At 34.2% G+C, this 23,945-nt stretch overlaps 1 protein-coding gene across 3 annotated transcripts in view; it reads left to right on the top strand.

The window, feature by feature from the left end:
• B3GLCT (beta 3-glucosyltransferase) overlaps positions 1-23,945 on the top strand; it is a 128,426-nt gene that overhangs the window by 61,481 nt on the left and 43,000 nt on the right. For all 3 annotated transcript variants that reach the window (XM_031960738.1, XM_031960736.1, XM_031960737.1), the window contains exons 5-8: positions 6,838-6,914; positions 10,112-10,223; positions 17,796-17,932; positions 21,651-21,714. In XM_031960738.1, the coding sequence (XP_031816598.1) occupies positions 6,838-6,914; positions 10,112-10,223; positions 17,796-17,932; positions 21,651-21,714 (390 nt within the window). The remainder of the gene's footprint in view (positions 1-6,837; positions 6,915-10,111; positions 10,224-17,795; positions 17,933-21,650; positions 21,715-23,945) is intronic.

Here is a 23,945-nt window from a genome sequence, read left to right as displayed (position 1 = left end):
ACAGGTTCTGAACTAAATGTTGAGGATACAAATATGAAAAAGACAGTGCCCACCTATAAGGAGCTTACAATCTAATGAGGGAAGAGTACACACAAAAGATGATATTGCTAGCTATTATGAACTGAGACAAGTCCCTTAAAAGACTTTGGGACTTAATTTTCCTCCTCTGGAAAACAATGCAATTGAATTAAATGATCTCTAAGGTCTCATGAAAGTTTGCTCTGACACGCTATCATTCGAGTAGATGTTGTCCTTCAGAATGTGATATGTAATACTTTTATTATTACCTTCCAATTCCTTCTATTTTGAGCCACACCAGAAAATCATTCCCATTAGTTTCCATTCATACCTTGTTTTTGGTTACAGTAGAGTTGTTCCTCAATTTTGTCCATAACACTCAGTAAAGAAGGTTTGGTTCTGTATGTATGTCAAGATAATGTAACCTAGGCTCTCCCAGGAAAATGGGAAAGACCTCAGAAGCTCTATGAAGAAGGGTCCTGTGGGAGCCAAGATTTTAGAATTTAATTAGTACTCCATTATCAATTTAATTAGATATCAGTTATCTTTTGAAAGAGATAGTTATTGAAAAGATATTGTGAAAACAAAAGTACAAAAACTTCCCCCCAAACCAATGGCACATTCTCCCCTTTGTCCTTGAGGAATAAGGGGCTCAAACTTAAACAGATTGCTTCAGGCTATTTGATTAACCAAATTCACCTCCAAAACCATATACAACAGTAGCTCCTTTTCTGTAGGACATAGTGTCTCAGTGAGCTGATTTACTACTAGACAGGGTCAAGCCAATCATTTCTCAGGATTGTGCTGGTATCTCAGGGTCAGTGACTGGTATTTAAAAAAGCAATATGTGCTCAACAGTCCAAATAGAAATCATGAAAACTTAATTCTATATGTATTATAAGCTCTTGGGGTAAAAAAAATCTGTGTGTATGATAAAAGCCCAATTAATAATTGTTGCTTAGTTTTAAAGGTTGGTACAAGTGTGAGGTGCTAATAGAGCTCATTTTAATTCTTTTCATTTTTTGAATTCATTTCTGAAAATATAAGATTTGGAGTGTTTTGATTGATTTGACTTCTTTCTACTATTTCAAATTTAAAATATATCAAAATCTTTATTTCCTTTATAAATATACCCGCCAGGTATATGAGCAGCTAGGTAGTTTGGAACCAGTTAGACTCATCTTCCTAGATTCAAGTCTGATTTCAGACACTAGTTGTGTGAACCTGGGCAAGCAACTTAATACTGTTTGCCTTAGTTTCTTCATCTTTAAAATGTCAAACTGCTCCAGTATCTTTCCCAAGAAAACCCCAAATGGGGTCACGGAAAGTCAGACATGACTGGAAAATGACTGAACAACAAGTACACTATATGTTTTACTAGTTGAGTAAACCCAATATTTTATAGATTATAATTAATAGTGTTTTAGCAAAATATGTTATTTTGATGAAGAATTAAATATTATCTTAGATACTTTTCTGCTACACATTTCCATTTGTCACTTTTGGAAATTATTTGTTACTAAAATCATAGACCATCCTTGATAAATAAGATTCATAAGTTTTCCCTCAGTCAGTCAACTGGCAGTGTTTTAAATACTATACTCAAGCACTGTGCTAAATAAATACTAAGGTTACAAAGAAAATAGAAATAATACATACAGGAAACATCCAGAGTAGATGGGAAGTAACCTTAGAGGGGCAAGCACACATTTTGGGGAAGAGGGAAGAGTGAGAAGAGGTTTCCTACATCTTCCTTTTGGAGGTGGTGTTTAAGCTAAATATTGGAGGAAGACAGGGTCCTGAGACCAAGATAAGGATGGAGAGAGATCAGCCAGTGCTAAGGCATGTAGATGAGAGACTGGAGATAGAGTTGTTTGTGCCAGGGGCAGCGCATGGGCTACTATGGCTGCATTGCATTCTTGGAGGTGAACAGAATGTTAGAAGGGAAATGTAGGAAGGAGCCAGCTTGTAAAGGGATTTAAATGCCAAACAAAGGATTTTATGTTTAATCCTGCAGGTAATAAATAGGGAACCACTAGAGTTTATTTAATAAGGAAATAGGAGATGTGACATAGTAGGGAAAAAGTCACTTTGGTATCTCAAGGAATGAGAAATTAGAGTGACACATTTGGCAGACACACCAATTAGAAGTCTGTTGTAATAGTTCAGGAAAAAGATAATGAGTGCCTGAACTAGGGAAATGGCTCTGTAAGGGATGGAGGGGGAATGTACAGAAAAGATGTTAGTGACATTCTTACTTGGATTTCCAGATTTAGAAGGGAAGCAGGGGAAAATAGAGATATGCCTTCTTGATTGACAGTGGTTTTAAAATAGTTTTGTGTGAGTAATAGATGCCAAAGCTGGTATGATTTGTTTTCCTCCTTATATTTTCACTTTTAAAAATGTTTTACTGATGTCTTTTTGATACCACCTTTACTTCCCAATGCCTGCTTCCTCCCAATAGAATTATGTCTTTACCAAAAAAATAAAATAAGAAAAATAGTTAAGTAAAACTAACTCATAGGAAACACAACTGATAGCATGTGCCATACTCTGTATCTACAGTCACCTGTGTGCACAGAGAGGAGGAAGTGTGTTTCATTATTGGTGTTCTCAAATTTTTTGCGATGTAATTATTAAGAAAGCTTGCTATGCAGTGTCTCTACTGAGCCTGTATCCCAAAGAGATCATAGAAAAGGAAAAAGGACCTACATATGCAAAAATGTAGCAGCCCTTTTTGTAGTGGTAAGAAACTGGAAACTGAGTGGATGCCCATCAGTTGGAAAATGACTGAATAAATTGTGGTATATTAATGTAATGGAATATTATTGTTCTGTAAGAAACTATCAGCAGGATGACTTCAGAAAGGACTGGAGAGACTTACATGAACTGATGCTGAATGATGTGAGTAGAACCAGGAGAAAATGCTACACAACAACAAAAACATTGTGTGCTGATCAACTCTCAAACTTAGCTCTTAGCAATACAGTGGTCCAAGACAATTCCAATAGACTGGTAATGGAAACAAAGACTGAGTGCAGATCAAAATAGACTATTTTCACTTTTTAGTTGTTTTTTATTTCTTGAGATTTTTTTCTCTTTTGTTCTGAATTTTCTTTAACAATATGATTAATATGGAAATTAGTTTAAAATGATTGAACATACATAACCTGTATCAGATTGCTTAAGGTCTTGGAGAGGGGGAAGGGAAAGGAGGAAGAAAAATTTCGAACTCAAAATCATGAAAATAAATGCTGAAAACTATCTTTACATATAATTGGGGGGGGGAATGCTATTAAGCAGCATGGGGAAAAGATAGTTTTCTATGGTCTGAGATACTCTGGTACTTGGTTGTCTGGACCTGAATTCTTGAAGGCTTATGGGGCCCATATTCTGTAAAGTACTACTAAGTTCCTTCTAAAATAACTTCTGTAAGAGATGTTACTTACTGGCTCAAAATATCTCTAATGTTTCGCCTTGCTCCTAGGTTAAGATATACATTTGCTGTTGTTCAATCATTTCCAACTTTTTATGACCTTATTTGTGGTTTTCTTGGTGAAGATACTGGAGTGGTTTGCCATTTTCTTCTCCAGATCATTTTACAGTTAAGGAAACTGAGAGAAACAGGGTTAAGAGATTTCTTTAGGTTCACATAGCTAGTAAGTATCCGAGGGCAGATTTGAACTCAGGAAGATGTCTTTTCTGCTCCAAATCCAGTACCCTATCCAATGTATCACCTAATTGCTCTTAACATAGACATTTAGCTTGGCATTTAAAGCTCTCATGATTTGGCTTTTCTTGATCTTGCTATTCTTATTTCATATCATTTCCTTTTACCATAACCATTCTAGATGTCACACTATTCTCTAACTTCAATATTCCTTCTACTTTTGTATATTTGCTCAAGTTCTATCTCTTAGGAAGAGAACCTTTTTTTTAAACCACATATTTGCATGAGTAAGCATTTTCATTTTATTCTTCTTTTAAATCAAAACACAGAAATAAACTCAGTGAAGCACCAGATTGAAGATCATCTTTGTTTGACATTGAGACAAATATTGTAAATCTTTGTTCAAATAAAGCAGTGCAACATTGCAATGAAATTGATTCTATTATGTGAAACATCTTACAAGTTGTAACTTATTTCATTGAAATATCATTATTTGATAAAATTTGCAAAATAAATTTAATATGAACTTTGACATCTGATAGTAAGCATATAGTCTTGCTGGATTGCTTCATTTAATTCTTATAGAATGTCCCTTGCTGGATTGCTTCATTTAATTCTTATAGAATGTCCCACATAAAATATTTATTATTTTTTAATTTTATATTTAGACTTTTCATAATTTTAGGTAGTATAAAATTTTATATTTAATTTTAATTATATGAAATGTGTATTTTATATTGGGCTTTTGAGGGGAAGGGTTTTTTTTTCTTTTTAATTTTGTAAAAAAACATTTAGATAATAAACTAAAAGTTTATGATGAGTAGAATAATTACCCTGGGGTTTATAGTCTCCACAATTGTTCACAACAGTTTTTTTAAGTGTTGTTATACTTGGAATAAAGTTGGAATAAAAACTTTTAGGAAACCATTGCTCTAATGCTATCAGCTTGAATACTCATTCCAGTATATTATTTTCAATATCAGTTGTTAATATTTCTTTCATATCATCAATACCATTGGTTAGTATTCCATTATCAATTTAATTAGATAATATCAATTATCTTTTAAAAGAGATAGTTACTGAAAAGACATTGTGAAAACAAAAGTACAAAAACTTCCCTCAAACCAATGACACATTCTCCCCTTTGTCCCTGAGGGATAGGGGACTCAAAATTAAACAGATTTCTTCAAGGTATTTGCCTCATCAAGCTCATCTGCCAAACCATATACATACTGGAGCAATAGTTCCTTTTCTGCAGGACATAGTGTCTCAGTGGGCTGATCTGTTACTAGGCTGAGTCAAGCCAATCATTTCTCAGGACTGTATTGGTATCCCAGGGTCAGGGACCAGTAAGCACTCTATTCATGTCCCTCAGTAAAGAGCATAAGATGTTAGTGCTGTCTCCCTTTCCTCACCTGGAGGCTTATAGTCTACATTAAGATAAATAAATACTAAGGAATGGTTTTTTATAGAACTTAAAGACAAATGGGGAAGCCAAGAGGTATTGGTGAAAAGGAAAAGCGTATCAGAATCGAAAACAAAAAAATCAGCATCCGTAGTTCACAGAGAGAGGAATAAAATTTAAGAAATCTGAAAAAGTGGGAAATGCCAAGTTATAGAGGACTTTAAAATCCAAACACAAGACTTTCTAATTGATTCTGGAAATAATATAAAGTCACTGGAATTTCTCAAAAAGGGAGGTTAAGATATGGTCAGACCTGAATTTTAGGAAAATCAATTTGATACTTGATTGGAGAGAGGATTGATTGAGTAAGAAGGGACTTGAGACTCAAGGGAGATCTACCAGCAGACTATTGCAAGAGTCCAGATGCACCAGAGAGGTTTTAATATTAGAAGGGAGAATGGAGATATTACTAAGATATAAATGAAAGGACTTGGTGCCTTTTGAATATGGGGTAGGTAAGAGAAAGTGGGGAATGGAGAATAATACTAGTTTGGGAGTCTAGGAATAGGGAAACTTATGGTACTTTTGCAGTAGCAGGAAAGTAAGGAAAAGAGAAAAGTGTGACAAATAATTGGTTCATTTCTTTCTTTTTTTTTTCTTTTTGGTTCATCTTAATCTTTGACTACTCTGATGTTAATTTGTGCAGCTATGCTGAAGTAGCTTCTATTTAGAACAAAGAAACAAGCTTCATTTATTTTTAAATCTCCAACTTTGTCAGAGTCAACCTTTTCTTCAGAAAACAATTCAAAGTATACAACTTGCAAGGTTGAATTGATGATCCCAGTAGTTCTGTAATGATGATGTGCTTGGCAAAATTGGATGTTTATCATTTCATTTTCCTGTCTATGATGATTAGGAGAATATGTTTTTATATCTCATATAAAACTTGTAATAAAGTATATTGAGAGGGCAGAAAAAATGCCAGTAATGAAAAACTAAATCTTCCCATTGTTCCTCTAGAAAGTTTTATAACACAAACATTTATATTCTTTCTATAGTTACTTTAGATAGGGGAAAATAGTGTTATATTCTCAAAATGAATGCCACTTAATTAAATATTAATGAAGTTAAAATGTAGATCTATATTCTCACTAGAAGTGTGTGTTTCTTGAAAACAATTACAGTTTCTCTATCAATGGATCATATTTAGAAATACATAAAGCATAAACCCCCTATATTGTCCCCAAATTTGCTCACTCTGAATATTTATATTGATTTATTAGCCTAAAAGGTGAATTTATACTATTTTTTTCTTATGTACATATGCTTATATAATACTATGAGCTTTCTCTTCCTTGAAAGAAGGAATACTCTTCATAGCATTAATTCTTTTCTAGCTATAACATTTGGGAATACCTATTTACTTCTGTGGCTCTTCCTTTTTCTCAATTCTATCTTACATTCTAATTTAGGAAAATTATCAAAAGTTTCTCTTGGAAAAGCTTAGTTAATGTTTCATTGCCTAGATGGAGGGAACAATGCACATTTGACTGCAGAATGCTCATTTCCTATAGACTCTAAGGAGAAAAAAAAGGCCTTTGACCAAACTTTGACATTAAAATCACCTTTCTCCAGAAATGTTAGTGTTTAAATTAAGTGGCTATTTAATATTGTAGTGATCATGTGTTTTGACTTATTTCTCTCTCTTGTTTATTCATTGATTTTACTTTATTGTGTGTTTTAGGAGCTCCCCAGAGTTCTTCTTGTTCATCTGCTGGATAAGCATGACGGAGCATGGACCATACTTCCATTATTACCTCAGTATGTATGAAAATTTTTTTCTGAATTACTGACAACTCCACCAGAATTTGTTTCTGTCACTTAGTTTTTCTTGCCAGAAAGTTGCTGGGTGTTTCTCCATCTTTAAGAATTGGTGACTTAGGGAAGTGAGGGTAACGCCAGTTGTAGTCCCTTTAAGAAACTGTATTTTCTATTGCTCTGTGATTCCTTTCAGATTCCCAGCCCTTCCTGGCTGAGGCATATCCTCCCCAGACAAGTTGTCTTTCCGGGATGCCAGAGTCTTTGATTCAATTACAAATCCTGGTCAAAAGGCATCCCATTGAATTCCAATAGGAGATCCGGGCTCTCCCAGCCCCCACTGGATCTGAGCCAACTTGGGCTGTCCCAGACCCCACAAGCTCTGATCTGCTCGAACTGTCCCAGCCCCACCAACTAGGACACTCAGTATAAAAGAGCCAAAGTAAAACCCTCTCTTTGCAGAGGTTCCAAATAAACCATGCTATGCTAGGCTTGGCTATGCCATGCTATGCCAAGGAGCCTCTGTCCACTGGAATACTCTTTCCAGTGCCATCCTCTCTTTATCCTCACCTTTTTCCTAACCAGACTTAATACCTCTGTCAGGATTCTAACCTTACTTCCAATCCCTATAATAGACCTCTTTTCTCAATCTAAGTTTTCGGGTCTATAAATTCCTTTACAAAGCACCTCCACACTACCAGAAGGGAGTCCCCAAAACTCCCTACCCTTGTGCCGAATCCCAAGGGGTTGCAGGGGAGCCAAACCTCTCCATTTGGTTCCCTGAACCCTGATCCTGCCACTAGACCTTATCATTTAACTCCCTTACCACCAGAAACCCTAATCTCATTTTGGTTCCCTAAATCTAGACCTTGTCATATTTTGGTTCCCTGACCAGGAACCCAAAAAAACTAGATATCATTTGGCGACCAAACAGAAACCCAAAACTCTGGACACTCAGAACCACTTTGGGTTTTAAGCTGTTGAAGCGGTATTCTCCTCAGGGAGAATATCTGTATTTTCCTCCTTTTGTCTTACTTTATCTCTAAATGTAGTGGGCATGCAGACTGGGTCTGGGCTGTGGGCAGTATTTTCCCGGGGAGAGTATCTGTATTTTCTGGCAAAAGGTTGTTACATTCTATTTCCAGAGATAATGGGACCAGGAAATTTTCCGGAACTCTGGACAAGGTCAAAGACCTTTTTTTCCCCCCTATTCTGTAGTGGACACCCAAGCCACCCGGGTCAGGCTTGGATCGTTGTTAGAGCTTTGTGCTCATTCTTAGGGGATGCCCCATGCGAATTGCTGTGGATTAACAAAAGACCTCCTTTTGCCTCACTTTCTGTCCTTTAGAGACATCTAGACACACAAGAGATGCGGCAAGAATTTGGGAAAACTAAAAGCTTTTACCTGTGCACAATCTAGAAATACCTCTGTCTCTAAAATCTTTCCTTGAGCAGAGATACTTGGCTTGAGGAAACTCCCTTTGTCCAGCCCCTCCAGAGACAAAGGCCCTTCCTTTGCATCTCAAGGCACTTCCAAATTATTTTTTCTCTCACAATGATGGTTGGGGAATAAAATTCCAAAGCAAATTTAATTAAAATTTTAAGAGTGAAGATAGCTTCTTTCTTTCTTTTCTCTTCGCCATTCCCTGACTGCAGCTGGGAAATGAGGAGTTAGAGGGAAAGTCTGAAACTATTTGAAAACTCCTTAACTACTTTCAATTTGGTAAACACCTTTAAAGGAAAAGAGGCCTTTCCTGTTGCCTTTTCACTAGCTTGCATAATTCCCTTGTGGGGAATTATGTCTCTCTCTAGACTTGCTCTCTATTCTGTAGCTGGTCCCTGACAAATTCTCCCTTGCTCTCTTGTGCCACAGTTCTCTTTTAACTGCCTCAGTTTCCCTAAACTGATCTCTATCATGCCTCAGTTTCTCTGGCATTACAGCTCAAGGAGCATTTTGTTGCTCTCCTTCTCTAGAGAAGGATAAGAGGCTATAGAATCTGGATACTGTCTAGAGTCAGTCAAGGAGCTATTCAATGGAGAACACTAAAGTTTTTTTTTTTTTTTTTTTCCCTAGAAGTCAAGGATTTTCAATCTTTCAGCTAATTTCCCATTTGGTGACCGTTCACAAGGTTTTTTTTTTTTTTTTTTTTTTTTTTTTTTTTTTTTTTTTTCCAGTAAGCCACCATACTACCCTTCTACAGGAGGGGAGGAGGAGGGAGAAGACAACTCGAATTCCCCAGGGCACACACATGGAGCTGTCTGGAACCTTGCACTCATGCAGATTTGTCTCTCCAAAGATATTTGGACAGACAAACTTCTTTGGGGTGACAAATAGCCCTCTTACTGAGGAGAGCTTTTGTCACATCTTTCTGTCTCTCTGGGGACACCTAGAGCAGATGAGAGCTATAGAACTGGGAAAGCTTGGGTCTTGGGACCTGTTTTCCTATCCCTAAAGATTCACCTTTAGGCTGTCTCTTAAATGCAGAGACACTCGGCTTGAAAAATAGCTCAGTTTCAAAATTTGAACACTGATTAGATTAGCTGAATTCCAATCTCCCTCTACCCACCAACTCTTTGGAGCCCTTGAAAGGAGTCTTCTTTGTATCTTAGAAGTGTGCTCTTAAAGTGCCTTCTTTTTCTTTCAAATAGTGGGACAAGCCTGGATCTCCTATTGGAATTCAAAGGGATGCTTTTTGACCAGGATTTGTAATTGAATCAGAGGCTCTGGCATCCTGGAAAGACAACTTGTCTGGGGAGGATATGCCTCAGCCAGGAAGGGCTGGGAATCTGAAAGGAATCACAGATTAATAGGAAATACAGTTCCTTGGAAATTTTATTGTTTCTTATTGCATTAAAACTATATTTGTTGAAGTTTGATTTTGAATAAAAAGAGAATATTTAAATTAAAAACACAATTTACTTCAAAGGGAAACAAATGAATTCCAGAATTGACTATGTGAACATTGTTATCTGCCTTCTGAGAGTTTTTTTTTTTTTAATGGGAAAAGTGAGTTTGAAGGGCCAATAGGATAAAATTCTCCTCTTTGTACCATTGTCTAAGGAAAGGGAAATTATGTGAAAAAAAATAGGATTCTGTTATTATCTTAATCTTCCATTGTTTTTATTTCCTGCTCACAACTTTGTGGTTTGGTGACAAATTCAATTTGAAGTAGAACTTATTGTAAACTATTTCTTCTTAGTTTTTCCACATCATTTAGCAGAAACTCATCATGGGTTTTCTTCTGTGAAGAAGAAACAAGGATACACATTCCAAAGCTCTTAGAAACTCTGCGAAGATATGACCCATCTAAGGTAAAGGAAAATTGAAATGCTAATATTAAGCCTTCAAGGGAAAATCTTAAAGAGGGTTTAGTATTGATTAAAAGGAACGGAAAGCTAGTAAATAACACTTCTAAATGATTATTCCAAGTAGTAAAAAATTGGAAATAGCCCAGAGGCTGTGTTGTTAGGATTTCTTTGTAAAGAGCTTCCAATTTGAACATCTTCTTTTATGGTTTTATGGCTTACAGAATGAGAGCTCTCATATGGTACTTCTTTTTTTTTTTTTAATGAAAGGGATATTAAAATATATTAGCAATTTGGGAGGGTTAGACAAGTGTGGTAATTCACAGTTAAGAAATTATCTACTTTATACATAATGTTAAATGGATTATTTCAGTGCTCAACAATAGCTTGAATTCCATTAACTTTATAATTTTCACTTCTTTTTTGGGGGGAAGGGTGTGGATATATTCTTCTCAGCAGATATAGTTTTGATTGACAGCATTAAATTAACTTCCAAGGGTTTGGAGTTAGGAAGACCTAAGTTGGAATTTAGTCTCAGATATTTAACTCTATGACAATGGGTAAGTCAATTAACTTCTCATACTCTTACTTTCTCCATCTATAAATGGAAATGATAATCACACCTAATTTAAGTATTATTGTGAGGTTTAAAAGGAATTAATATTTGTAAAGGTATTTTGCATACCTAAAAGCTATATAATAGTTAACATTTGTATAACACAGTTCTTAATGATAGGGAATATTTAATAAATGTTTCTTTATTCAGTCATTTAAGGCTTGAAAAGTGCTTTCTCCTTATCTCCTTTCATATTAGCTATAATCATTATCATTATTGTTATTATTCTCTATCTTGATCTTAATTAAGATCTCTGGAACCATACCCAGCTGTCTTTAAGTCACCACTAACCTGTGGAGATCTTTTTGGAAACAATTAGAATAGGTCTGGATCAGTAGGACTTCACTCAGACAAAACTGACTTAGACATTCTTTGGAAATGATGATAATCTGGAATTGAATTAACCTTGCTAAGACATTTTAAACTGGCTTCTCATCCCTGTTCCTCATTTCTCCAGATCACACACTATAATCTAGTCATATTTAATTATACCAAGAGAAGTAGGAGGATTTTTTTTTTGATGGCATTTTATAGGGCTTTGCACCTTTGTTATAGAAATCTTAATTGGGAATATCTTAAGGACTGATGATTAAAGGCAGATTCATCGGTATAACAAAACTCAGCATTTTGAATCTGGAAGCTTTGGGATCATTCAATTTATCTTTCATTATCATTCTTCTAATTTTAGTACCTTGTGCCTCTTAGTCAATCCATATTTGCTGAATTAACTTGGTAATTGTAATTAACTTGGTAATAAGGATAGAGTTGGATGAGCAAGCTGCCCATTCTATTTTTTAAAAATTAATTTTATTTTATTTTAATATGTAGAATAAAGCAAACATTTCCATAGCATAGTATGATAAAAAAAAATGATTGTGTATGAAACTGCAAATCTATTGTGTTCAACTTGTTATTTCTTTTAAATACATAGTAAAGTTATCATGGAAATTTCTTTTTTTTCCCTGCCCCCAACCATGGCTAGCTACCATTAGACACAAATATGTATATATTTGTGAAATCATTCTATACACACTTCTATTTATTAGTTCTTTCTTTAAATGCAGATAGAATTTTTTCATGTGTTCTTTGTAGTTAATATGGATATTTATAATAGTCAAAATGACTAAATTACTCAATTGTTCTTAAAAACAATGTTGCTTTTACTGTATGCAATGTTCTCTTGGTTTTGCTCTTTTTGCTCTTCATTATTTTGTATAAGTCTATACATGTATTTCTAAGATTGTTGAACTCATCATTTCTTACAACCCAGTAGTATTCCATCATGGTCATATACCACAACTTGTTCAGCCATTCCCCAATTGATGGGCATCCCCCCAATTTCCATTTTTTTGCTACCACAAAGACAGCTAGTATAAATATTTTTAGAACATATAGGTTCTTTGCCTTTTCCCCTAGTCATCTTTGGAAATAGATCTAGTAGTAGTAGTAGTAATTGCTGGGTTAGAGGGTATAGAGAATTTAATAATTCCTTAGATATAATTCCAGCTTGCACTCCAAAATGGTTGGATTAGTTCAAAATTCCACCAGCAGTGAATTAGTGGCTCAATTTTTCCACATGTCCTTCAATCATTTCAGCCAATTTGATAGGTGTAAAATTATCTCCATTCTAACAATGACTTACTCAAGAAGAAGAAAAATCACCTACTTATCTTGCCAAGGATTTTTAGACTGGTCAAGCCAATCAACCAGCAGTTATGAATACCATGAATTGATCTCATTTGAATTTTCCCTTTATAGTTCTATTGGACTGGAACTATTTACCTTATTTTGTACACTCATAATAATTTGGTTGCTATTTTTCAATCATGTCTGACTCTTTATGAACCAATGGACTTTTTGTGAATGGGGTTTTCTTGGCAAGGATACTGGTGTGATTTTCCATTTTCTTTTCTCGCTTATTTTACAAATGAGGAAACTGAGGCAAACAGGGTTAAGTGACTTGCCCAGGGTCACACAGCTAGTGAGGCTGGATTTGAACTCAAATCTTTCTGGCTTCAAGTCCTGTGCTCTAATCCCCTCTACCACCTAGTTCCTTCTATAATAGTAATCATATAGTGCTTATTGTGTTCTGAGTACTAACCAGAACCAGTTACCTATTTTTTTTTTTTACACCGTAACAATAATATCTAATCATTATATAGTGCTCACTATGTGCTGAGTACTTTATAATTATCTCATTTGATTCCTGTTACATCCCTAGGAGGTAGGTACTATAATTATCCCCATTTTTCAAATAAGGAAATTGTGGCAAACAGATTGTCTTGCCCAGGGTCACATGGCTAGTGAGTATTAGAGGGCTAATTTGAACGCAGGTCTTCTTGACTCCAGATCTAGTATTCTATCCACTGTAAAGTTCCAGGCATTATGCTAGGCTATGGGAATATAGAGGTGAAAATTAAGCAGCCTCTGCTCTCTAGAAGCTTACAGTCTTATCAGTAAACACGTGTACATAAATAAGTATATACAAACTAAATATTGGTATTTTGAGGGAAGAGGCTTTCATTCTTTGTTCCATGAAAGATAGTCTTTCTTTGTAATGTTCTGGTTAGCTTTCTGGAGGTCTTGGAAGCAGCCTTGTTTTCAGCAGAATAATCACCACAAGAATAGCCAGGGATAATGTCCAAAAGTCTTTATTGTCTCCTTCACAGTCTGTCTCCTTGCCTGGGCCTGGGGCCTGGGCTAGCTTTCTGGAGGCCTTTCAGATGAGCCTTGGTCTTAGTGGAGGAAGCAGTAGAGTCACCACCACGGTCTCTGTCTTGAAGTCTCTCTGAGTCTGAGAACTTGAGCTCCCACCTCCAGTCCTCTGTCTTCTCCAAGTCTGTGGAGTTTGTCCCAGTTTATATGCTCTATTACAATTACATCATTATGGTATACTGAGTATAAACTAATTATTATATCACTAGGGACCATTATTTGTTGAAAGATTAAATCAATCATACTGAACTAGAGAACTTACATGATAAACAAGATAACCATTGATTTATCAATTCCACTGTCTTAACACCTTCTAAGATTAAATAAATCATACAGAGTTCCTGCCCTTTACATTTCTTGTTTCATGTAAAGCTTTTGTTAGGTGATATGCTATCTTTGGTTGTTTTAAACAAGACCAACAACCAAAAAAAAAAAACAAACAAACCCCACTGAACACCAAAACAAAACTAAAAACCTCTCAAGTTTCTCTCTGAATGTGGAGGTTGTCATTTTTACTTAATCTTTTTTTTCATCTGTAGATCATTCTTTCTATTATCCATAGCTTAAATTCTGTTAATAAGTATAATGACTCTTACTGCTTTTTTTCCAGTGAAAAAATAGAATTGGTTTCTATTTCAGAAGTTCAAGACAAGTTCATAAACATATGACTATAAGAGAAAATCCAATCAGGATCCTTAGCTTTTCTGAATCTCAAAAATTTAGAATATTTTATTAAAATGGCATCGAAGAATAAGCATTAAATATGAGATTTGTTTTAAAATCACAGTCAAATTTCAATTCAGCCTAAAATATGCTGGAGGCAGCTATATAACATGGTGGATGAAGCATCAGGTCTGAAGTCAGGAGGACCTGAGTTCAGATCTGGTCTGAGACACTTAACATGTCCTAGCTGTGTGACCCTGGGCAAGTCACTTAACCCCACTTGTTCTCCCTCCCTCCCCCAAAGCATGTTGGGCTGAGAGTAGGATACCAGGATTCTTTGCTCAGTTCTCATACTCTTTCCTTTGTGATCCCTGGCCAGTCACTTAACTGTTTGAACTAATCTTTATCTGTAAAAGGAGTTGGGGAAGCAGGATAATTTTCTAGGTCCCTTTCAGTTCTAAAACTTTGAGATTCCCCGGATTTGCATGGATAAAGCCATACTATAGTGATCTTATTTAGTATTTTCAATAGGAAACAATATTAAACTATGTATTAACAATCCCTTTCTCTTCATCAGCCTCTTGACCTATCTAGGGAATAAAAATATAGTCAGTGTTATATGATATTGTAAATAAAGAAAAATTGGTCCTTCCCTTTTCCCAATTTTGGCATCTTTTCTACCTTAAAAATGGATCTTCCACTGCCCTCATTCATGTTGCCTTCAACACAGATTTCTACATAAATCTGATTTAATCCAAATACTTTCCCCATCTTTATTTACTGAAGTGCCATTTTTTACCTCCTCAAGGAGAATATCTAAGACCTTAGGGTTTAAATGTGATGGCTTTATTGTTATTAATGATCAAAAGATTTTATTATAAAAATCTTTGTTGTGTTCCTTCCAGGATCCTCCTTAGACAGTGAGCTTCTAAAAAGTAAGGACTGTCTTTTGTCTTTCATTGCTTTTGTCTTTTTTTTCCCCCTTTGCCATTATTTATTAATTTTTTCCCTTTTTTAAGAAAAAGAGGAATGAGAGAAAAAAATCAGCAAAAGCAATCCTACTTAAAAAAAGAAAAAAACACCAGACAACATATGCAATAACCCCCATTCATGGATCCTTCCATCTTTGCAAAGGAGTAAGGGAAGATCTCTACTTCTACCTCTTCTTTTGGGATAAGTTTTTTTTTTTTGTTTGTTTGTCTTTTGATAATGACATAGCAACCACTTTCAATTGTTTTTCAATTCCTTTGCATTTATGTTGTGGTAGTCATTGTATATATTATTTTCTTCACTCCTTACTTCTGTGTGCATTACTTAATGCAAGTCTTTTTAGGCATTTGCCTAACATTACAATACTATTCCATTCCACTCAAGCACTTCACTTTTTTAGCCTTTCTCCAATCATTGGGCATTTACTTTGTTTCTAATTCTTTATTAATATAAATTGTACTACTATAAATATTTTGTTGTATATTAGTGACCTCTTTGGGAGTATGATTTTGACCACCTTATTTTTATTTACATAATTCCAAAGCACCTTTCCAAATATAGTTGTTCTAATTCACAACTTTAGCTGCACTGCAGTAATATACATTTCTTTCTACAGCCCCTCTAACAATGATTATTCCTGTTTTTTCTAATCTTGCAAATTTGCTGGAGGTGAGGTGAAATCTCAGTATTGTTCTGATTTCTGTATCTCTCAAGTGATTTGGAGAATTGTGTAATTCTTCTGAGAACTGTTCATAAACTTTAGTTCCCCCCTCCATATATATATCTTGGATACTAAACATTTGCTACTTAAATTTTATACAAAGATTCCCCCCTCCCCACTTTAATTCCTTTCCTTCTTATCCTAAATGCATTCATTTTGTTTGTGTGAGAGCTTTTCAATTTCATGTAATCAAAATAATCTATTTTATCTGTTGTAATTACCTCTTCCTGCTTTAAGAATTCATCTCCTACCTATAATTGTGAAAGTTATACAATCTGTTTTTCTTCTAATATTTCAAATAATATGAGATTTATTAGTCAAGTTATATATCCATTTTGGATTTATTATAAACCTAGAATATTTTTTGTTAGTAAAGATATTTTTGCATTGATGTCATTGAGTATCAAAATATGTGTTGATTTAATTTAGAGTTCTTGGTATAACTTCTCTACCTTTTTCTCCACTGTAGCAGATGTTGTTATATAAACTGCAATCAGTTTCATAATGATGTTTTTGCAAATACTGTCATGAATACTACAATACAAAATCACTAGGGGTACAATGAAAAATGGTTCTTATTTCCATTGGCCATACAATAAAACCAATTCCACAATTCCATGATTTCTATTCCATTTAGTTGCAATTTCTTTCTGTCTTCTGGATTCAGTTACAGTGTGTGAATATTAAGATTGACATGATACAGTTCCTTTCTCAAAATTTCTTAAAATAGAGTAAACTCTCTGTTATCCACCGTTCTATTAACCAATGCTTTTTGCATACCTACAGGATAAGGATAATTGACAGTATGGCATAGTAGATTTAGAGCCAGACTCATAGTCAGGAAGACTTGGATTTAAGTCCTGTTTCTTGATACATATTAGCTATGGTACCTTAGACAAGTTACATGAATTCTCCTTTCTCTAGACAACTATCTAAGACTATATGTTTGGTTTTTTCCATTAACAAAGTTTTAATGTTTTTATTCACCTCAGTTACATGTAAAACAATTTTTTGCATTTGTTTTTAAAACTTTGAGTTCCCAATTGTCTCTTTTTTCCCCTCACATTGAGAAGGCCTATGTGAAGTTATGCAAAACATTTTCATAAAAGTCATGTTGTGAAAGAAAACATAGATTTCCCCCCTCCAAAAAACTGGAAAAAAAAGTAAACAAAAATGTATAATTCAGTCTGTATTCAGATACAATGAGTTCTTTCTCTGGGTAGAGATAGCATTTTTTATTATGAGTCCTTCAGATTTATTGCTGAGAATAGCAAATTCATTTACAGCCAGTCATCCCACAGCATTATTATTACTTTGTATATAGTAAATTTCATTTTCCTTGAGTTCATGAAGGACGTTATAGTTTTTTCTGAGTTTATCCTGCTCATCTTCCAAGACTATATGTTGCAGAACAATTGCACATTTGCTTTGTTATATAGTGTTTCCCTACCTGGAATTTCCTATACCAATGAAATCACAGTTCTAGAATGAAAAAAAAGAAAAGAAAAATATAAGCACAGTCAATGTTGATAATGATTATTTTGTGGCCTATTTCAAATCCTAAAGTGATATCTAAATCATTAAAAAGAGTAAATTTTGTTCAATATTGTTTTAGTATTAAGTCTATATTAATGTGTCCTGATTTTTTTGAAAATTGATAAACCATGTATGCTAACTTTCTATTAACTAAAGTATTCTCTTTCTTTACTACATCATAAAACAAAGTATATTGCATTAGGCTGTAAAAGAAGACATTTTGCAAGTTCTGTTAATTTCTTCTTCCAGCATGTAATATTTTCCCCTTTTTCCCCCTGTTTATTTTGAATAAACAATGTAGTGGACGATTTGATGATGATGTTAATTTTTCTTACAGGAGTGGTTTTTAGGAAAAGCGTTACATGATGAACAATCAACAATCATTCATCATTATGCCTTTGCTGAAGATCCTACAATTTTCAAATTTCCTGATTTTGCTGCTGGCTGGGCCCTTAGTTTTCCACTCATAAACAAGTAAGAATGAAAAGGACATTTTTGGGTACAATAATTCTTTGATGTTGACTTGTAGATTAGCTAACAAATGACCTTTTTGTCCAAGTAGATGATAGGCATTTTTATAGTGCTTTATGGTTTTCTTTGTTTTTTTGTTTTTTTAAATCTCTTTTATTTAAAAAAAAAAAAAAAACTTTAATTTTTTTGGCCTATACTTATTGATACCAGACTACCAAAACTATACCAAATATTCCCCCCCAAAATGTTTTCATTTTCAAAGAAGAGAAAAAAAGGAATTATATGTGAAATTGTGAATCACTAGTTCACAGAGTATGCTTTTTTAAAAAAGCTTATAATTGTTACTTTCGAAGATTTTCTGCTTGTTTGTATTTCTGACTGTTACTATTTTATTTTCTTTTATTCTTTATTTTTGCAATTTTAGAAAATGCTTCAATGGCTTTCTTTTCTTTCTTCTTAAAAAAGAATCACTAATTCTCCTATTCTCTCAAATACTCCTTCAAATAAAAAAAGGAAAACTAGAATTCTTGTAATAGATAAGTATAGTCAGAGAAAAGATCCATACATGCTTCATGTCCAAAAATGTGTGTTTCATTTGCATCTTGAATCCATCATCTCCCTGGTAGGAGAAATAAATTGCCTGCTGTATCATCTGGCCTATAGATTCATGATCGATCATTGTATTAATCATTAATGAAACATTTTTATACATTTGAGTGACCAATAAACTATGTTAAAGGATACAAGTACAAAATCAACTCCAGAGACAGCTTTGTTGTGGTTGTTTTGGGTTTTTTTTAGAGAAAATAAATTCTTATTTTGGGAAAATGGGGAACACTGGTCTCATCACAACTCTCTAAAATTTTAAATTGCAGAGAATATACCAACATGCATTGGTATAGAGGGATTTTCTCTCCCTGAGAATAGAATAGAATAACCTGATATTAGAGAGAAAAATTATTCTAGGTTTTAACTTGCCCTCTAATCATCAGGAGCTGGTATTTCCATACTCTGTAAGGGATCTGAGGTGGTAAGGAGAGTGTCCTATGCAGTTGGGGAGAGGATTTGGGATGTAGGGAACATATTTACAAAACTGGGGAAGGGATTTCTGGTAAAAGTTTCAGGAGGTTGGGAAGGAATTCTGGTGTTTGATGGGAAGCAGATCAGGTTATTAGTGGTACCTCCACAGGTGGCAGTAGTAATCTGATTTTTGTTGTTGTTTTGTTTGTTTTTGTGGGTTATTTTGTAGCTTTTTTGGGTTTGGGTCTTTAGAATTAACAACTGCAGAAGAAGAAGGAAAAAGGAGATAAAGGAGGAGGAGGAAAGAATAGTCATAAGCAGGGGTGGTAGAAAAAAACAGTAACAGAGGTAATAGAATTAGAAAGTCAGGTACCTCTATTCATTTCATTGAGGAATTAGAATTCCAGGATTCATGGAAGGGATCTCAATGGCTATGTAGTCCATCCCAAATCTGGAAAAGAATCTCTATAAATTACATGTCAAGTAGTCATCTAGACTCTGAATAAAGACCTTTAATGAAAGGGCATCCATCACTTCCCTAAACAGCCTGTTCCACTTTTGGATAGCTCTAATTTTTAGAACACATTTTTTATCTCTGACATTAAGCCTAATTTTGCTTATTTGCTTTTAGCCATGAATCCCAGTTTTGCCCTCTAGGAACAAACAGAAACCAGTCAAAATCCTCTTCTATAGGACTGCCTTTAAAATACTTGAAGACTGCTACCCTGTAACTCTTGAGTCTTCTCTATGCTAAACATGTCAAGTTCTTTCAAATGATCCTTCTGTAGCACAAGCTTAAGGTCCTTCACTATCTCTATAATTCTCCTCTGGATGCTATCCAACTAACCAGTGGGCTTTCTGAAGTACATTTAGAATGAAATTCCAAATACTTGGGATACAGTGGAATTATTGCTTCTTTATTCCCAGAAACTCTATCTCTTTAAATGTAGTCTAAGATTGAATTGAAATATACTTTTCTAAAGTCTAGGGAAACTCCTCATTCTTCCCTTCTGCTTAAAAACACTCAGAGAAGGAAATAAGTCTAGCATGATCTTTTCATGATAAATCCATATTGATTCTTTGTGATTACTGCTTCCTTTTCTAGATGTTCAATAACCAACTTTTAAAAAATATGTTCAAATATTTAAATTAAAGTTACTGGCCTATAGTTGCATGTGTTCCATGAATTGTTGTCTTTTTAAAATCAGGATATTTGCTCTTTTCTAATCCTGGAGTATCTTTTTTTTTTTCCTTAATCATCTTTCAAATACTGAAAGTGGCTCAGTGACATGTCTGACAGTACTTTCAGCATCTGAATGTGAAGGTCACATGGGTTAAATGACTTGAATACATTCAGTGGTGCTAGCCTCTGTGTGCTGTCTTGTCTTCTTGCTTATTTTCGTTATTAACTCCCTGTTTGTCATTTGTTATTTTCTTTTTAGTTGAAAGAACTTTATTTTTTAAAATAAAGAGAACAGAAGAAAACAAAGGATTGAATTGTTTAATTGAAAGGATGAGGAAGGCTGTATTTGAAAGACACATTTTTATGTCAGTCATTTATAAATCAGGGAGTCCTTATAACAGCATCTGTTGATCAACTGCTATCCAACAAAATATAAATTATGATCTATCTTCCATGTCATTATCTTGCATATGTGTAGAACTGAGCTTTGAATAAAATCTTTTTTGACCAAGATGTAATAAACAAATGAACAACAAAAATTTTGTTATTATTTTAAAATTTGATGCTTTTTTATACTTTGGGATATGTTGTGAGTAGAAGACATTTAAAATACTATGGCTTCTCATAGATGAAACCAATGATATATCAGGGGTCCTCAAACTACAGCCCACGGGCCAGATAGGGCAGCTGAGGACGTTTATCCCCCTCACCCAGGGCTATGAAGTTTCTTTATTTAAAGGCCCACAAAATAAAGTTTTTGTTTTTACTATAGTCCCACCCTCCAACAGTCTGAGGGACAGTGAACTAGCCCCCTATTTAAAAAGTTTGAGGACCCCTGATATACATAGTACTATTAAAATAACTAGATATCAAAACAGAATTTCTTCTATTTTATGGGAATCATAAAACAGATCAGTGTTTGTTTCTATAGTCCAGTTCATTGTATGAACCTCAACTTGGAAAGAAAGAAATCACTTCAAGGAAAAGTAAGATGAGTTTTTTACTTTACCCAGTAATCTCCCAAACAAACAAAGCAAAAATATATGGGAGTTATCAAAAATTGTAGAATGAGTTTTCAACCGTTACCCTTTTTTTGTTTCCTTCTCCTATTTTCTTTTTTTCTCCTATAATTCAGTCGAAGTACAGCCAGGTTAAAAAAATAAATATTGTATTATTTTTCAAAGGCTCCAGTATGTCTCTTTGTAGATGATAAAATTATCTTCATTTTAAAAGTTGGCATTTTGAAGTGTTTTGAATTCAGCATTTGTGGCATATAACCGTTGGTATTGTAATGATAATAAACAAAAGATTTGTATTTCCATTCTCTTAGCATCTTTACAGTGTAATTTTTGTCTTATTCTTTTATTCTTTATAAAAGTTTTTAATTAATAATAAAAAGTTCTGCATGATTTTATTTAAACTTTAAAAATATCCTAAAAGTGTCTTTCTTCTCTTTTTTTGTTTTGTTTTGTTTTGGGTTCTTCACAGAAAGTAAATTTAATTGCCTTTATTTTCCAGGCTTACCAAGAGATTGAAAAGTGAGTCCTTGAAGTCTGACTTTACAATCGATTTAAAACACGAGGTAAGTCATATTCCACTAGGTTGAATATTTGAGTAATCAAATCTGAAAGATTTTGATACTGGAAAAATTCTAAGTTTCTAGTAGTACTTTCCCCCTCATAAACAATCAATTCTCAGTGCTGTTAAATGCATTTTTGAGTTTTTAAAACTGTAAATAAGCCCAGAGGTGAAATACTACATGTTGAGAAATTCCTTTACATGATCCTTATCCTTCTTGATGTTTCTCCAGTTTTTGACCCTACACCACCTTCTCCTTTTTATCTTTGGTGTAAAGACCTCCTTTGGTTCTTCTTTTACCTGTCTAGTCATTTCTAGATCATCATTTTCCTACTTAATAAGTGAAGACATTTTCAAGGCTATGTCCTCAACCTGATTCTCCTCTTTACAATCTCTGCCTTGGTGATATCATAAATTCCTGTATATTCAATTGTAATCTCTATGCAATAATGCACCCAAATTCTTATTTAGTCCTAATCTCTTTCCTGAATACCTGTCCCAGAATACTTAGACAATTTATATTTGATTTGTTTATTTAGTGTTTTTTAACATTACATTAGTTACATTCAAAAAAAGATTGTTTTTATACATTGGTTTTAAAAAATTTTGAGGTCTAGGTTCTGTCCCTTATCCCCACCCATAATTAAGAAACCAATGTGAAGTTATGCTACCTGGACACTTTGTAAACACATCAAACTCAATCATCAGTCCAAAATGGAACACACTATATTTCTCCCCAAGTTGATTTCTTTTTTTAACTTAGCGATTTCTGTTCATGGCATCACCATCCCTGCAGCCTCATCCTCTGATTGGTGAATTCCAACTTGGAGGTGTCCATGATGGGCCACCATCTCAGTAGGTGTCTATACTTACTTCTATACTTAATTCTCTCCTGGATCTGCCTCTTATTCATTGGATCTTTCCCTCTGCTCTAAAATAGACAGTACTCCATGATATTTTTCAAGTCTCTCACTATAGTTCATGAGTTTTACAGGAAAGATGTGATGCTATCTTTTCCTATTATTATAGTGTATATATAGACATATTTACATATATATAATATATATATATATATGTATGTGTATATATGTACATATGTATACGATTGTGTATATTTCCTATAATCTTTGAGGGACATCTAGGTGGTGCAATGGACAAAGTGCCAAGTCTGCAGTAAGAAAGATTCATCTTCCCAAGTATTAATCTGACCTTAGATATTTACTACTTGTGTGACCTTGGAAAGTCACTTTATTCTGTTTGCCTCAGTTTATTCATCTATAAAATGAGCTGCCTCCTCTCTCTAGTCTGCAGCATACAGTTATTGAAATACTATTGGTGAAAATTATCCGCCATTAAAAAAAAGAGACAAGAAAAAGCTTTTACAGTGAAAGGGAAGAGGGGAAAGAAAAGGGGAGTGAGTGAATCTTCTTGGCTCAAATAGGAAATAACATGCAACCTCAATAGGGTTATAGACATCTATTTTACCCTGCAGGAAAATAGGAGGAGAATGGGATGTAGAAGAGGGGGAGGACATATTGGGGGAGGGAATGGTCAGTAACAAAAGGGACAATGTAAAAGGAGAGAGAGAATAAATGGAGGGAAATACAATTAGCAATAGAAATTATAAAAGAATTTTTGAAGCAAGTTTCTCTGATTGAATATTATTATTCTCTGGGAAATGATGAGCCGGAGTCTCTCAGGAAAAAAAATATGGAAAGTCTTCTATGAACAAAGTGAAACATACAAAGTAAGGTAATAATAATATTCTGGGATGCCCAGCTGTAAATGACTTTGTTATTCTCAGTAATACAATTATCCACAACTCTGAAGAATTTAAGATGAAAAATCCCATCCACACAAAGAGAAGGAACTGATTGAATCTGAATACAGATTGAAGCATTCTCTATTTCTCTGCCTCTATCTCTCTCTTTATTTTTAACTTAATTTTTCTTGAGGTGTTTTATTTTCATTAAGGTGGGAGATCTATGTTTTGTCTTACAACTTGACTTTTATGGAAATGTTTTACATAACTTCACATGTGGTTTCTTAATTGTGGGTGGGAATAAGGGAGAGAACCTAGCACTCAAAAATCTTAAAAACAAATGAAAAAATTGTTTTGAATGTAACTAAGGAAAAATATTAAATCAATAAAATTAGAATTGAAAAAAGTACTATTCCTAATACAGAGATCTGACCACATCACTTTTTTACTCAAAAATCTTCAGTAGCTTCCTA

This window comes from Sarcophilus harrisii, chromosome 3 (assembly GCF_902635505.1).
Source record: "Sarcophilus harrisii chromosome 3, mSarHar1.11, whole genome shotgun sequence".
Classification (NCBI taxonomy): domain Eukaryota; kingdom Metazoa; phylum Chordata; class Mammalia; order Dasyuromorphia; family Dasyuridae; genus Sarcophilus; species Sarcophilus harrisii.
This window is presented reverse-complemented; position numbering and strand designations above follow the sequence as displayed.